Source organism: Lissotriton helveticus, chromosome 1_1 (genome assembly GCF_964261635.1).
Source record: "Lissotriton helveticus chromosome 1_1, aLisHel1.1, whole genome shotgun sequence".
Lineage (NCBI taxonomy): Eukaryota > Metazoa > Chordata > Amphibia > Caudata > Salamandridae > Lissotriton > Lissotriton helveticus.
The window spans coordinates 2,002,547,013-2,002,563,817 of NC_136057.1; the positions used below are offsets into that span (position 1 = coordinate 2,002,547,013).

Below are 16,805 nucleotides of genomic sequence, written 5' to 3' on the forward strand. Positions count from 1 at the left end.
AGCACATACACAATTCCTTTCTCTCTCTCGCTCTTGTTTCTTTCTCTGTCACCCTTTTTCCTTCCTGTGGGTATCATTCTTTCTATTCTATTGCCCTCCTCTCATACTAACTCAGTCTGTTTTTCTCACTTGTTTATTTCTTCCCCCTACACACACCCTCTTTCTTACCTCCGTGTTTTTCATTCTCTATTTCTGGGCTCAACACTTCTTTATAGATTATTTTATACAGATTTCAGACACTGTCTACAGTTTCTAATGTACCCCATTCCGCCCATCTGAATTTGGCATCTTTTGATTCTCCCCTATTGTCCATCAGCTGCTCGTGTTGTAATTCAGGTACCATTTCCCAACCTCCACCCTCCCATTGTTTATTTGCCCCCCTCACATAAACAAACAAAAAACTAAAACAAACAAGTATTAGAGCAGGCAGGAAGACGTTTCCAGCATTGCAAAACAAAAAAACGTCAGTATGTTCAGCAATAGTCTGTCTGCAGTGCAGCTCCTGATCTGTGGGTGTGTGCAGAAGGTATGGATAATGTGCTGCATGGCTAAACACTAATAAGGTCCCAAAGGTAAACAGATAGATAAAATACATTATCATTTACAATGCCAATAGCTCTAACTCTCCCCAATTCAAAGACCTCTTGAATTGCAAATGATTGTTTATTTTGTTTTAATGTAGCCCAAGAGCGTAGTCGGCTTTACACAAGTTTCAGAACAAACAACCACGTGTCTTTGCCTAACCATGCTCTCCGGTTATACAGCTTTATTTATACATTACCTATATACCTAAAACCATGTGACAAAATGACTCATTAACTCTTTATATACTTAAGGAACAGCGCTCATGCAACCTCTGATTTAATTCTGCAGAGCGAAGGGGGAAAGCACACATTTGAAGAAACGAATCCCACCGGATACGGAACCGTATCAGCGCCTCCCGTTGACTTCCGGTGACACCGAATACCGTGGGAAGTTTGAGAGGTCGCCGGATCGGCGTGTCCCCTGTTCCCGCTGTCCCCATCATGACATCCAGGGTTGTTACCAAGGACTTCCGTTACCCCACCACTGCGCTCGCCAATGGCCTCAGAATCCCCATGCTAGGCTTGGGTAAGTGACGCAAGCAACTAATCCTGGTGGGCACGGACCCACCCCCGACATTAACACCACCCCTAGCCCTTCTGTTGTTGATGTGTTCAAGTTCATCACAACACGCGCGGAAGGATAGCTTCCGCCCGAAATTCAGTGCGCTCTGTGGCATGCGTGACGTTGTAAACCTGGGCATGTATGAACGTGTAAACAAAAGTACGAACAGGCAGTTTGTAACAGACCGCGCTGCTTCTGCACTCGTGAAATGAAATGCAAACAGGAGCATTCCCCTTTGCAGAGCAATGGAGAAAATAAAGCGTTGTTTGTAATCAACATAAGTTATTCATCCTGCATGTAATGCGCTTTGTTTCCTTGCAACGGCAGTTCGTCTAACAGAAATTAACTTAAAGGGAATTTAGAATGTTTTTAAAATAATGGAGTGCATTTATTGGCATGCAAGGGAAATGCACAGTTAAAATCGACAGATTGAAAATTCATAAACGTTAGATAATTCTAGATATAACTGGCCTATTAATCGAACAGAAATTAGATCCAGTTTGCTATGTTATGCATTAAAACTGCAAATTCTGTCTAAATTGATTTGATTTTTCATCCGTGAGGACACTACCCTCCTGTGACTCGAACTCGGATCCTTAGCTCCCGAGTCAGCAGCTCAGTTCGCTGCACCTCACTAAATCGGAGATAGACGAGTAACTAAAGCTCGGGCTGCATGCTCCGCTCAGCGCACGGCCCTTTTGTTTTTACGTCTCGGCCTGCGCAGTCTCGCTGGCGAGATCTCATGTTTTTCAGAGTGGGGCTTGAACCCGCCCCTCTTCTCCATTGGCTGGCTTCCTAAACGGCGGCCAGCCATTGGAGAAGAGGGGTGTCTGTCCATTTAAGCCCTGTCTTTTTGGGATTGAGGGGTGTGTTTTACACGCCCCCCAGTCGGAAAATGACTGGGCGTTTCTCCGAGGCATTTCTGCATGACCTCGGATGAAGATGGTGGTGTTCATGAGCCCCGGGAGTTCAGATTTCACTGAACGTGGTTGCAGCCCGTCTCCGCCCTCATGTTTACATTTTCCCTGGCTTGCTTGGGTTTGGCAGATTAACCCCTTGCATGCGGCCGCGATTCTGTGCCTGTGCGGCAAAATCGCAAGTGGGCGGGTTCATGACAGCCCCCAGCCGTCATCAGCGCACGAGCACCGCGGTGCATGACGGACGGGGGCTATCATCAGCATGCAAGGGGTTAAAAGTCCCACCAGAGCTCGTTAAATAAAACTTTTTGGTCAGTCTTTCAATCCATCACTGGTTTCTTTTACGGCTTTTACCCTTCCGATTCACTCTACTCTTTTGTATATACGACGCACCTACGTCGTACAAGCCATGCTCTTACCGGAAGTTTATTACTATTTGAAGGAGAGCGCAGGAGAGAAGGCCTATCGGCACTCCAAACGCTGGTCATCAGGCAAACAGGTAAGCGTTACGATGCGCAGCATCACGCTCCCCTTTACCTTCTTAGGATTCCCGCTGATTGGGCTTAAATAGGATTTCACTTCTTTTCTCCATAAAACTCCAGTACAACCATTACTTCCCTGAACGTATGTGTGCTGACGAGCTTTTCCGACATTGCTTATAATTACGTAGCGACACACTCACCTTTTCTCTTTAGGACTCCCAGGGAACGGACGTATATGTGGTTTTAACATTTATTCCTCTTAGATTCTAATACGGTAATACTGCCCCTATTTGAGGCGCGGTGACGCACTTTTTCGAATCTGACTAGGATTTTAAATGGTTCCCATAAACTCTAATACGGCTGTAATCAATTTGAAATGATGCAGGGTGTAGCACACCTCCGACATTGTCTAGAATACAAACGGGCCTTTTTCATGATTGGATTTATACATAGCCATTCCCCTTGCGTTTGCGACTGAAATAATGCGCGGTGTAGCGCACCTCTGACATTGCCTAGAATACAAACTGCACTTTTTCATGATTGGTTTATACAGAGCCATTACCCTTTTGTTCTATTACGCCACACACCAACGTACGTGCTTCTGCCTAAGCCTCATTTTCACCTTTAGTGGTCGATCACCTCACCCTTAGCACTCCTTATGGCGCACACTTATCAAGGCTCTTTGATACAGGCTCCATTAATATGGAGACCTCACTGACGGCTTTCCCGTAATGGTGCTAATCCACCTAAGTGCACGGGCGCAGGCACTGCCCTTTATATCAGCATAACTTGTGGCCCTCCTTCTGCTTTCTGACTATATCGTAAGAACCAATTATCGCCACTGTTTAACAGTGATAAAGTGCTTAAAGTCCTAAAGCCAGCAAAAGTAATGTCCAGAAAAAGGCAATTAATCTAGGGCGAATGTGCTGAAAATGCAAATTTGCTATTGATTTGTATGATTGGCTTTAAAAGTTGTGGCTGGTGTGTTTCTGCTTAGTCAGGACTCTATTGCATTATTTCCGTCACGTGTGTGGCAAGCTTTTCCAGTGGGGCTGATATATTCTAGTAGATGTTTTCCCATGAAGGACGTCTGAATGGAAGACCTTCTAGGAGTTTGTTTCAGTCGAACTGTAAATTGCCGTAGCATTTCTAGTTACTGCAATACTTCTGCAGAATGATTTTGTGTCTGAGTCCAGGACCTCTAGTAGCACCTGGATCTCCAGGATATTGTGGTATCAATTACATTTGGGAATCATTTTTTGTGGCACTTAAGTCAATGTGTGTGGCTCTGTGTGTGTGTGTGGCTCTGTGTGTGTGTGGCTCTGTGTGTGTGTGGCTCTGTGTGTGTGGCTCTGCGTGTGTGGCTCTGTGTGTGTGTGGCTCTGTGTGTGTGTGTGTGTGTGTGCAAATGCAATTGGTCTCGCATTTGCGAAAGATTAAGCTATTGGCATTGTAAATGACAATGCCATTTATTTATCTGTTTTCAAAACCAACACATAAATACAAATATTGTCATTTACAATGCCAATAGCTCTAACTTTTGCAAAGGCGAGACCGTTGCATTGTAAATGCTTGTTTTATTCTGGATCCCGGATCCCAAAACGAGTCGAGTGTTTCGGGGAGGTTATGAGGATTAGTGTTTAATAGAGGTTGACGATCCAACAGAATAACTGGGAGAGCGGAGCCGAGGGACAGGCTTGTCTCCAAGAGCCCTCGCACAAGCCGAGCCCTGGAAATGTTTGCCCTGCAAAACATTGTATTGTTTTGTAATAGCATTTATATAGCACTTACTACCCCTGACGAGGAGTCAAAGACGCCTCCGGGCATTCGTTGCACTTTATACATTTTTAAATCAATTAAATCAATTAAATCAAAGGGCTTTTTCGGGGAGTAGAACGCTACTCCTGAACCAATAAGGATTGGTGGTGAATTTGTATAGTGAAATATGAAAGTAATTTGAGTGGTGGATATTAATCAGGTATTTGGATTGACAAAGATAGCGAATGGATAGAAGAGGGGAAAACGTTTGCATTTATATAGCGTTTGTTACCCTGATGGGGTGTTGAAGCGCTTTTTTGGTGAGTAGCACTGTTAGACTTGCCATCTTTTGGAGTGTTTCCCCTGACTTTCTGCTTTCTGACCTCCCGGTTTTGACTCTGTTTTTTTGCTGGTGTAATGACTCTGCGCACTTTGCTCACTGCTGTTTAGTGGTACAGTGCAAGTGCTCCTGTATAAAATGTGTTATGGATTGGTATTTCCATGTTTGGCTTATTTGATCTATGTGTCAGACCCTAGTAAAGTGCACTGCGAGTGCCAGGGCCTATAGATCAAATGCTGTTGGTGGGCTGCAGCACTGGATTGTGCCACCCACTTAAACAGCCCGTAATGTGTTTCTCTGGCCTGCCACTGCAGAGCCTGTGCGCAACCTGGGGCTGCAATGACGACTTGGCAAGTGCTCACACTTTTAAGTCCCTAAACCTTCCTTTTTCTACATATGAGTCACCCCTAAGGTAGGCCCAAGATGCCCCATTGGCAGGGTGCATTGTAGGTAAAAGGCTACTTAGTTTTTCACTATTGCAAGGCTACCTGTTTTCCATAGGCCAGACTGGGCAGTTTGATCATTCTACCCTATGATCCTAACTGACTCAGGGAACACAGTAGAAATTCGAGTTTAGTATGGCTGAACTCAGAATGATACATTTTTTAGTGAAGTTGGTTTTAACCTTCTGTGTTTGAAAATGCCACTTTTAGAAAGTGGGCATTTTCGGACCTAACCATCCAGTCTGCCACTGCTAGCGTGTGTATTTGCTGTCTGGTTTGTGAGTGACAGGGCTGGGGGGAGACAGGGTGATTCAGCCAGGCTGAATAGACACATCTACACCTAGATCGGTGGGAGGAGTAGCGCCTAGGTCTGAATAGGGCTGAGCTCACCTTCCACAATGCTGGCTCCACCTCCTGCGGTGAGTCTGAGGACCCTGGCCCATACTGACAAAGAAAGGAGGTGCACCCTGACAGAATGCACCCCGAACTGGTTTAAACTAGGTTCAGGCCCCTCTGCCTTCAGAGGACAAAGGATTTGCTGGTATAAATGTTGGGGCCCAGACCCCAAGACTTTAGATCTCGCTGGAATCAAGGAACCTGCCAAGAAGAAGAGCTGGAAGAGCTGCCAGGAGGAGTACTGCCCCTTTGCTGTGTTGTTGCTTTGTTGGGTTGGCCTGCAGTTGCTGCTTCTGCCTTGGGCAGTGAAAGGACTGGACTGAACTTTCTCTACTTGTGCTCAGTGTCTCCAAGGGCCTGAAACCAAGCTGGCCTCCTAATAAGAAGTCTCAGGGAATGCAAAGACTTCACCAATCTCTGGGTACCGCCTTTGGAACCGTTGTTTCAGTTGCCACCGAGGAAGGGAACCGCGAGCGACACTGGCCTTGTCTCCCAAAGGCACCGCAGCAAAGCACCGTCTCGCCCTGCACCGCCCCCCTCGATCTCACTGATGCCGTCCTGGATGATCGCCACCGAGACGTTGCTCACACCACATCGAGGGGCACCGCATCCTGCATCGCCTCGCTTCACTTCGCTGGCCGGGGCTCACCGACACGGTCGCCGCTGGCTCGACACCCGTGACCGTCTCGTCACGTACAGCTGTCCGGCTCGGCCAGCACCGATTCCCGCCAATCGGCTCTGTCGCTGCATTGTAACTTGCCAGCACCACATCGAGCACCGTCTCGCCCTGCACCACCCGCCTTGGTCTCACCGACGCCGTCTGGACGACCGTCACTGAACCGCTGCTCTCACCGTATCGAGAAACACCGCACCGTGCATCGCTTCCACTTTGCACTGTAACCGCGATGAACGCCACAACCAGCTCTGTCACCTGCATCCCAACTAGCCAGCACTGCATCGAGCACTGTCTCGCCCTGCACCGCCCGACTTGGTCTCACCAACGCCGTCTAGACAATCTTCACCGAGCCGCTGCTCGCACCCATCGAGGGACTCAGCCCCCGTGCACCGCTGCCACTTTGTAGTGCAACCGCGATGGATGCCAAGACCGACTCGCACCTCCCTGTGAGCCGCCCTATGGAAGGTACTGTAAACGAGTCTGTCCCGCTGTTGCTGGCCCGTACCGACGTGGTCAGCTAGAACTGTGATACTCAGTTGTTTTCAGCATCGCCGAAGGCTCGGACCGAGCTAACGACTCGTACGAACTGTGTTTTCAATGTAACTTTGCAATTTAAAGACATTTTGCAACTTAACTATTTTTAAAAGTACTGTACTGTGGATATTTATCGTATTTGGTCTTGTTTGAGTGTATAAAAATATTGGATATTTTTCTAAACTCGTGTGGTGTCCGTTTGTAGTGCTTACATTGTGTTACTGTTGGTTATACGCAAATACTTTACACACTGCCTCTAAGACAAGTCTGACTGCTCGTGCCAAGCTTACAAGAGGATGAACAGGGGTTATATTAGGAGTGTAACTCCCTTATCCTGACTAGAGTGGTGGTTCTAGCCTGACCGGTGCAAACCTTAGCCAACCCGGAATCCCATTTCTAACATTGGTTGTCAGCGGTGAGGATAGGACTTGTGTTTGCACTTGACTTGCAGTGACTGGTGTGCACTACTACCATATCTCAGACCATTATATACAATGTACAGGTTCTTTTTCTTTTTGGCCTATTTTTGATCTTGCCAACTTTGAACTTGCTTCTTCAACAGGCCTGAATCTAGAGCATTGTCAGTTGCATCAATGGAAATTGCCTTTGAGGAGGATAGGTTGGAATCCTACAACATAAAGGAATTGAAAACCATTTGCAAAAACCTGAAAGTCCAGGTCAGAGGCCTCACAAGGAAGAATGAGCTACAAAAGGCGCCGAGGGCCTGGGTAGCAGCCAGACATGCCAGTGGGCAATCTGGTGATCTCACTAGAGAGGCAGAGGATGTGCTTTTGGGAGGGGGGAACCTTCCCGGCAAGGCAGCAGTAGCTTGTCCCCAGAGGAGCTGGAGGACAGGCGGGAAGCAAGAAAGTTTGAATTGGAGAAACCCCGAATAGAAAGTGAGAGGGAAGAAAAAAGAATAGCCATGGAGGAAAGGAAGATTATACTGGATCATGAGAGGATGATCAAGGAGCTGGACTAAAGAGTAGAAACGGCTCAGATGGTGGCAGCAACTTTTCAGCAGACACAGACAGGATTGTACACATCCCCAAGAACGTAGGTAAAGAGTACAAGAAGGGTGATGACATTCAAAGGTGGTTTCAAGGGTACGAGTCGTCTATTCATATGAATGGGATCCCTGAGAGGAACTGGGGAGCGGGGCTGTGGCCTCTCTTTCCTGAGGAAGCTAGGGATACCCTGATAGCTTTGGGTAAGGGACAGGACCTCACCTATGCTGACATGGAAGACGCTCTCCTCACCAGGTATCAGTTTGGGTCCAGTAAGAAGTCTGAGACCAACACTTGGTTGAAATGTGTGGATATGTTCTGTAGGTCGCTGGATGGCTGGGTGAAGGGCAGTAATGTAACTGATTTTCAAGAAGGGGGTCCCACCAGGGAGGAGTGCCGCCGCAAGCAGAATGAGTGCCCTACTCTGGAGGGTCTGCGGCAGCAGGCTGCAGACCAGGCAGCTGGTAAATTGTCTGGGTCACATCTGATCTACTGGGAGAATGGACTCCTATACACCGAGCCTAAGGTCGTTGAGCCTGGGCCAGCCCGTGTTTTGGTGGTACCCCAGCGCTTCAGGACCTTCCAACTGGGTCTGGCTCATGACGTGCCTTTGGCAGGACATTTGGGGCAGGACAAGCCTTTTGACAGGCTTGTCACCCACTTCTTCTGGCCCCTAATGTGAAGGCAGTCAGCTGCACACTGTAGGTCTTGCCAAACTTGCCAGGCAAGTGGTAAGAGTTGGAGGAAGGTCAAAGCTCCACTCCAACCTTTTCCTGTTGTTGGAACACCCTTTGAAAGGGTAGGGATAGATATTGTGGGGCCACATGATCCCAAGACAGCCATGGGCAACAGGTACATCCTGGTCTTGGTGGACCATGCCATCCGGTAACCCGAGGCAATCCCTCTCCAGACAACGACGGCGCCAGTGGTGGGCCGGGCGTTAATGGGGATATTTTCCCACGTGGGATTCCCCAGCGAGGTAGCTTCGGACAGGGTGACCAATTTTATATCCAAGTATATGACATCCCTGTCAAAGGAGTGTGGTGTAACCTACAAGTTCACCACTCCTTACCACCCCCAAGGAAACGGTCTGGTGGAGAGATTCAACCAGAACTTGAAAGCCATGATCAAGGGTCTAACCGACCCCATGAGGCGTAAGTGGGACATCCTCTTACAATGCCTACTATTCGCATACAGGGAGGTGCCTCAGAAGTCTCTTGGGTACATCCCCTTTGAGCTACTGTACGGCCACCCTGCCAGAGGACCTCTAAGTTTGGTGAAGGAGGGCTGGGAGGCAGCGCCCAGGAAAACTCCCCAGGATGTGTTTAGTTACATGCTGGCCTTCTGAAACCAGACTGCCCGCTTCAGGAAACTCGCTCAGGCGAACCTAAAGGATTGCATCTACCACTCATCTGTACGCAGAAGATAGCATGAAAATCATCACCAAATTCCATCAACGTGGTTACCCGAGGCATCTCACTCAAACTGCAGAAGTCAGAGCATCCGCTAAAACCAGGGAAGATCTGCTTAAACTAAAAGACAAGTTTTAGGAACAAGACACACGTTCCGTGTTCGTGTCCAAATTTTCGACACAATCCATGAAAATAAAAGAGTCGATTCGCAAACATTGGCCACTACTGCAATCGGAAATTGATTTTACCAACATTTTTGACAAACCACCTATTTTTGCCTACCAGCGTTCGAAGAACATTCAATCTCTATTGAAACAACCAACACTCTCAAGGGATACAATTTTTAAAGGCACTATACCGTGCCACAACTGTGGACACTGTAACAGCATCATACAAGGCAATTCTCTATCTCATCCCACACAAGGCACCCCCATACGCCTTCAAGTCAATGCCACCTGTGATACAACTAATGTTGTATATATGTTGAAGTGCCCGTGTGGCCTCCCATATGTGGGAAAAACTGAACGAAAAATCAAAACAAGACTCACGGAACACCGCAGCAATATCCGAACAAAAAATTTGAAGTCATGTGTTGCCGCTCATTTTGTTCAACATTCCCATAACCTCAGTCAAATTCGGTTTCTAATTCTAGAAGTGGTGGATAAACATCCACACAAAGACAATAACAAACACCTGTTACAACGTGAATTATATTGGATCCACCGCCTTCATGCTCTACAACCGAAAGGACTTAATGACAGACTGGAATTTAGTTGTCACCTATGATTACCTTGTGAAAATCTACTGATCATCATATGTATGGCCTCTCTTTTGTCTGTTTTTTCATGTTCAGTATGTTTATTTTATTTCTCTTTACTTCCAATTTGTAAGCTTATTTCTCACCTACTGCCATCATTTTTTCTGCTCATATTTTTCTCCCTATATTTCCTTTTAGAATAGATGTGAACTTGTAAAGCGCGAATTGCTGCCCGGAGGCGTCCAAGCGCTAGGGTAACCAGAACCTACAAGAGAACTGAGGAGAAAGAAAGCTGTGGTTAAAGAGGGGAATTAAAAAGGAAGGTCTTTAGTTGTTTGCGGAACACAGAAAGGTTGGGATTGGCTCTGAGATGCAGTGGCAGTTTGTTCCAAGTTCTAGACGCATTATAGGCGAATGTCCTGCCGCCATATCTGGATCTTTTTATTCTCAGAGCCACTGCCAGAAAGGTCTGGCTGGAGCGAAGTCTTCTGTTGGGGATGTAGTGGGTAACTAGGTCGCGGGTAATGCTGGGGCCAGTGTCCCAGAACGCTTGGTGGGCTATGCACATTGCCTTAAAGAGGACTCTCTGCCGAACCGGTAGCCAATGAAGGCTGACCAGGCCGGCCCTCGCTGATTGTCTACGAGGGATTTTGAGCAGTAAACGCGCTGCGCAGTTCTGCACTATCTGCAGTCTGCGCAGGGTGTACTCTGGGGCTCCAAGATAAAGTACATTGTTAAAGTCAATCCTTCATCCTTTTCCTTTTCCCCGTTTGTTATTTACTCAATTTTTTTCTATTGGATTCCCTCGTGTTTCTTTTTCACTTTTCTTATTCACATGTCTTTCACGTTTCATTTTGTGCCTTTCAAGATACTTTTCTATCTCATTTCACTTATTGACACACTCTGTTGTTGGTCTATTTACTTTGTTAATCTTATTATCCTAGTGCGTTCTAGTCTCACTTCGGATTGCGCAATAATTCACCTTCTTTGCTCCAGTCTCTTTCTATGTTCATGCTCCGTTATTCTTCCTTAAGGAGCATGTGCGCATGCTCGGCGTCTTCCGGGTTGCCGTTTACACGGACCGGGTTTAACTGAACCGACGCTGTTCTTCCTCTATCTTCTACTTTCTGCTCCATGGCTGGTAAGTGGCCGCGTAAATTACCAGGGACGTTTGGATCTTCTTTTGTTTCTTTTCACATTTTCCGACTTCTTTCGTGAATGTGGGCCAACCAATAGACATGCACCCTTACGGCACTCTGTGTCATTCACTTTTTCACCCTGTTCCGTGCTCACATGTTTGTTACGTATTCCCTCGTTGGTTTCTTGGGGTTAATACCACATCTTTAACTTTTAACTTTTAAGTTTCGTTTCCCATGGTATTGGTAGCATCGTTGTTTTTCACGAACACTATCCGTCTCTATCTTGTTGCTTTCTTTTTCACTCGTTTTCCTCTAGCCTTCATGATTTACTACCATCAGTGATCACTAACATCAGTGAACACTTCCGTTTTCCTTTTTTGCACAGATACAGGTTCCACCACTACGGGTACTTAATTATTTAGCATCTTTGTTTGTATTTTATGTATTCTAATCTCCTAGCTATCAGCATCCTACATCAGTTTTTCTTTTTCACACAGATTCCCCCTGAAGAAGTGCAATTTTGCACGAAATGCATCGGGGACAATTTCATTATGGAGTGTGAATCTATGTGAACATTGGATTTTTGTTCATACATGTACCTAAATACTACTATCATATGACGTAATATGAAGAATTGAGATCATTTTGAATACCCATTTGATTCAAAGTATTAAACATTACAATCTTCTCTACAATTTTTGGAGTACTGGTATACATCTAACTACGCACATCTGCGCATTAAGAGTGCCCAGGGATAGTCCTTACTCGTTGTAAGGCTTTCTATGCTTCTATGAACCTAGAAGCAAGCCATGAAAAAATGGAAAGGTGGTATGACCAGAAGGCCACTCTTGTCGAATTTCAACCTGGGCAAAAAGTATGGGTCATGGCCCCAGTAGAACCTTGTGCCTTGCAGGACAAGTGGACTGGTATATATGAGGTGGTGAAGCGCAAAAGTGACGTCTCCTACCTGCTGAATTTGCAGTCTCCAAGGAACCCTTTGAGGGTCCTTCACGTGAACCGCCTCAAGCCCCACTTCGAGAGGTCTGAAGTGAGTATGCTCTTGGTGACAGATGATGGGACGGAAGAGGAGAGTGAGTCTCTCCCTGACCTCTTGTCGGCCAAGGAGCATGATGGGTCAGTAGAGGGTGTGATCCTCTTCCCTACACTGACTCAAGAGCAGCAGGGGGACTGTCGCCAGTTGTTGGGACAGTTTGCCCCGCTTTTCTCTCTGACCTCCGGTGTTACTCACTGGTGTACCCATGACGTGGACACTGGTGACAGCCTTCCGGTAAAGCACAAGATTTACCGGTTGACTGATCGGGTCGGGCCAGCATCAAAGAGGAGGTCTCTAAGATGTTGGCACTAGGGGTGATTGAGCCCTCACACAGTCCTTGGGCCTGACCAGTGGTCTTTGTCCCAAAGGCTGCTGCACCCGGTGCCACTCCAGAACTACGGTTTTGTGTGGACTACCGTGGGCTTAATGCCATCACCAGGACTGATGTGCACCTCATCCCCAGAGCTGAAGAGCTCAATGATCGGTTGGGAGCTGCCCGGTTCCTCAGCACGTTTGATTTAACGCCTGGGTACTGGCAGATTGCTTTAACCGATGGGGCCATGGAGAGATCAGCGTTCTCAACCCAGAAGGTCATTTCTAGTTTCGGGTGATGCCCTTTGGGTTCAAGAACACCCCTGCCACCTTTCAGAGGTTTGTCAATCTGGTGTTGGCTGGACTGGAGGATTTCAGTGCCCCCTACCTGGAAGGCATTGTTGTGTTCAGTTCTAGCTGGGAAGAACATGTACAGCACCTCAAGAAAGTGTTGAGGCCTCTGCAAGGTGCAGGCCTCACGATCAAGGCTAGTAAGTGCCAGATTGGGCAGTGTTCGGTGGTATACTTGGGACACCAGGTATGAAGCGGCCAGATGGCGCCCCTACAGCCCATGATTGACACCATTATGGCTTGGGGACAACCCAAGACCCAGACAGAGGTTAGAGCCTTCTTAGGTTTCACCGGCTACTGTAGGAGATTTGTTAAGGACTACGGTAGCATCGTTGCCCCCTTAACAGAGCTGACTTCGAAGAAGCAGCCAAGGAAGGTGATCTGGACTGAGTCGTGCCAGAAAGCGTTCGATGCCCTCAAGGCGGCCATGTGCACGGTGCCCGTGCTCAAGGCACCTGACTTCTCCAAGGAATTTGTTGTGCAGACTGACGCTTCCGAGCATGGTGTGGGAGCGGTACTGTCACAACTCAACAAAGAGGGCCTAGATCAGCCTGTAGTCTTCCTTAGCAGGAGACGACTCCCCAGGGAACAGAGATGGAGTGCCATAGAAAGGGAAGCTTTCGCTGTGGTATGGGCACTGAAAAAGATGAGACCATACTTGTTTGGGACTCACTTCAGGGTTCAGACCGACCACAGACCCCTCAGGTGGTTAATGCAGATGAGGTGTGAGAATCCAAAACTGCTGAGGTGGTCCATTTCCCTACAGGGGATGAACTTTACGGTGGAACACCGCCCTGGTACTGAACACGCCAATGCAGATGGTCTGTCCAGGTTTTTCCGCCTTAGTGAAGAGAACTCCCAGGAGGGTGGGTAGTTCTCTCTACTTTCAGCTGGAGGGGACATGTGTTAGACCTGGCATCTTTTGGTGTGTTTCCCCTGACTTTCTGCTTTCTGACCTCCTGGTTTTGACTCTGTTTTTGCTGGTGTAATGACTCTGTGCACTTTACTCACTGCTGTCCAGTGGTAAAGTGCAAGTGTTCCTCAATAAAATGTGTTATGGATTGGTATTTCCATGTTTGGCTTATTTGATCTAAGTGTCAGACCCTAGTGAAGTGTTGGAATCAAGGAACCTGCCAAGAAGAAGAGCTGGAAGAGCTGCCAGGAGGAGTACCGCCCCTTTGCTGTGTTGTTGCTTTGTTGGGTTGGCCTGCAGCTGCTGCTTCTGCCTTGGGCAGTGAAAGGACTGTACTGAACTTTCTCTACTTGTGCTGAGTGTCTCTAAGGGCCTGAAACCGAGCTGGCCTCCTGTTAAAAAGTCCCAGGGACTGCAAAGACTTCACCAACCTCTGGGTACCGCCTCTGGAACTGTTGTTTCAGTTGCCACATAGGGAAGGGAACCTCGACCGACTCTGTCATCTGACTCCAACACTGGTCTTGTGGCCCGAAGGCACCGCAACGAAGCACCGTCTTGCCCTGCACAGCCTGCCTCGATCTCACCGACGCCGTCCTGGACGATCGCCACTTAGTCATTGCTCGCACCACACCGAGGGGCACCGCATCCTGCACCACCTCGCTTCACTTCTCTGGCCTGGGCTCACCGACACGGTCGCCGCTGGCTCGACACCCATGACCGCCTCGTCACGTACAGCTGTCCAGCTCGGCCGGCACCGATTTTCGCCAACCGCTCTGTCGCTGCATTGTAACTTGCCAGCACCGCATCGAGCACCGTCTCGCCCTGCACCGCCCGCCTTGGTTTCACCAACGCCGCGTGGACGACCGTCTCCGAACCGCTGCTCGCACCCCATCGAGGGACACCGCACCGTGCACGGCTTCCACTTGGCACCGTAACCGCGACGGACGCCACAACCGGCTCTTTCACCTGCACCGCAACTAGCCAGCACCGCATCGAGCACCGTCTCGCCCTGCACCGCCCGCCTTGGTCTCAGCGACTGGACAATCGTCACCAAGCCGCTGCTCGCACCGCATCAAGGGACACCGCCCCGTGCACCGCTGCCACTTTGTATGCAACCGCGACGGAGGCCCAGACCGACTCGCCCTAAGAAAGGTACTGTAAACTAGTCTGCCCCGCTGTTGCTGGCACGTACCGATGCGGTCAGGTAGAACTGTGAGATTCTGTTGTTTTCAGCATCGCGGTCGGCTCGGACCGTGCTACCGACTCGTACGAACTCTGTTTTCACCGTAACTTTGCAATTTAAAGACATTTTGCAACACAACTATTTTTAAAAGTACTGTACTGTGGATATTTACCGTATTTGGTCTTGTTTGAGTATATAAAAATATTGGATGCTTTTCTAAACTCGTGTGGTGTCCGTTTGTAGTGCTTACATTGTGTTACTGTTGGTTATGCGCAAATACTTTACGCACTGCCTCTAAGATAAGCCTTACTGCTCGTGCCAAGCTACCAAGAGGGTCAGCAGGGGTTATTTTAGGAGTTTAACTGCCTTATCCTGACTAGAGTGGTGGTTCTGGCCTGACTTTGGTGCAAACCTTAGCCAACCCAGAATGCCATTTATAACAAGCACGCTACTCAAACCGATTACCCATAAGGGGTGTTGAAGCACTTTCTCAGCGAGTAGCACGCTACTCCGGAACCCATAAGGATTAGTGGTGAGCTAGTACAGTAAAATATGAAAGTAATTTGAGTGGTATATATTAGTCAGTTATTTGGATTGAGAAGGATAGCGGAGGGATAGAAGAGGATAAAAAGGTTTGCATTTATGTAGTGCTTGCTACCCCTAATGAGGTGTTAAAGCGCTCTTTTCGGCTAGTAGCACGATACTCTGGAACCCTTAAAGGATTAGTGGTGAATTAGTATAGTGAAATTTGAGAAGTGGACATGTTAGTCTTTTATTTTGATTTAGAAGGATAGTGGAGGAATAAAACAGTGAAGGATTTAGACTTTTTGCTTTTTTTAAAAGTCATTGCAGTAGAGGGAAGCATGGGATGAGTAAAAAGGGTTGTGTAGGGGAAGAGTCAGAGGGAAGAGTTTAGAAAGGTTTGTTTTTGGGGATCAGTATAGTTAAAGAGGTGTCAGATGGTGCAAGAAGGGCTAGAGTATGGGAGAGTCTAGAAAGGGCTATTTTAGGAATCATAGTAGTGGTATGGGGTTGGAGATGAATGAGAGAGTGGATGTAGAGGATATATTGAAAGATGTATAGGGTGACAAATAGGGTATGCATTGGAAAGAGTAGTACAACGAGGTTTGAAATGAGTCTGAGATTTGAGGTTGAAGATATATTGAGAGAGGTATAGGGTGAGAAATTGGATAGTGCATTAGATATGCTGAATTAGAAGACAGTAATAAATATATAGATCCATAAGTTCATGGAAAGTTTATAGATGCATAAAGGATGTAAGTATATGTAGACTAAAGATATTGATAGAGGTATAAGGTAAGCAATAAGGTAGTGCATTGATTATGCTTTTTTTGGGGGCAGGGGAGTAATATATAGATCCAAGTACATGGAAGGTATATAGATGCATAAAGGAATTAGGTATAAGTAGATGAAAGATGCGTTTGATAAACCCTGGTGTTGTACTTACATTTTTTATTTTTTTTGAAATCTTAAAAAAAACCATAATACAGCAATACACATATATAGGTACATATCTATAGTACAAATAAATGCCTATATACAGAGGGATATGCTGTATATTTCTGTTTGCGTATGGTGCTTATGTGGGGCTAATTCTTGAGTAGTTTTCTGAAGATAAGGTGGTTGCCCGTGGATCTTATGTTGGGGGGCAAAGAGTTCCATATTTGGCTGCTTGAACAGAGAAGGATGTGCCACCCAGGCTTTTTTTCTTGTATCTTGGGATTTTGAGGCGAGGGGCCCTCTATAGCGGATGTTCCTATGATGAATGTGTTTGGACATTTTATTCCTGAAGAAGAGCGGTCCCTTTCCATTATCACTTTGTGGGTGATACAAAGCTGCTTGAATGTGGATCTTCTGGCAACTGATAACCAATGTAGGGCTTTCAAGGCAGAAGAGATGTGATTTTGCGGTTTGATATACAAGAGTAGTCTGGCAGCCGAGTTCTGAATCCGTTGTTGTCTGTT

General features: G+C 47.2%; 1 protein-coding gene across 3 annotated transcripts in view; it reads left to right on the top strand.

The window, feature by feature from the left end:
- Positions 1-878: 878 nt before the first annotated feature.
- LOC144755558 (putative oxidoreductase ZK1290.5) overlaps positions 879-16,805 on the top strand; it is an 827,926-nt gene continuing 811,999 nt past the window's right edge. For all 3 annotated transcript variants that reach the window (XM_078644626.1, XM_078644618.1, XM_078644635.1), the window contains exon 1: positions 879-1,110. In XM_078644626.1, coding sequence (XP_078500752.1) covers positions 1,026-1,110 — 85 coding nt within the window. In that variant the 5' untranslated portion in view covers positions 879-1,025. The remainder of the gene's footprint in view (positions 1,111-16,805) is intronic.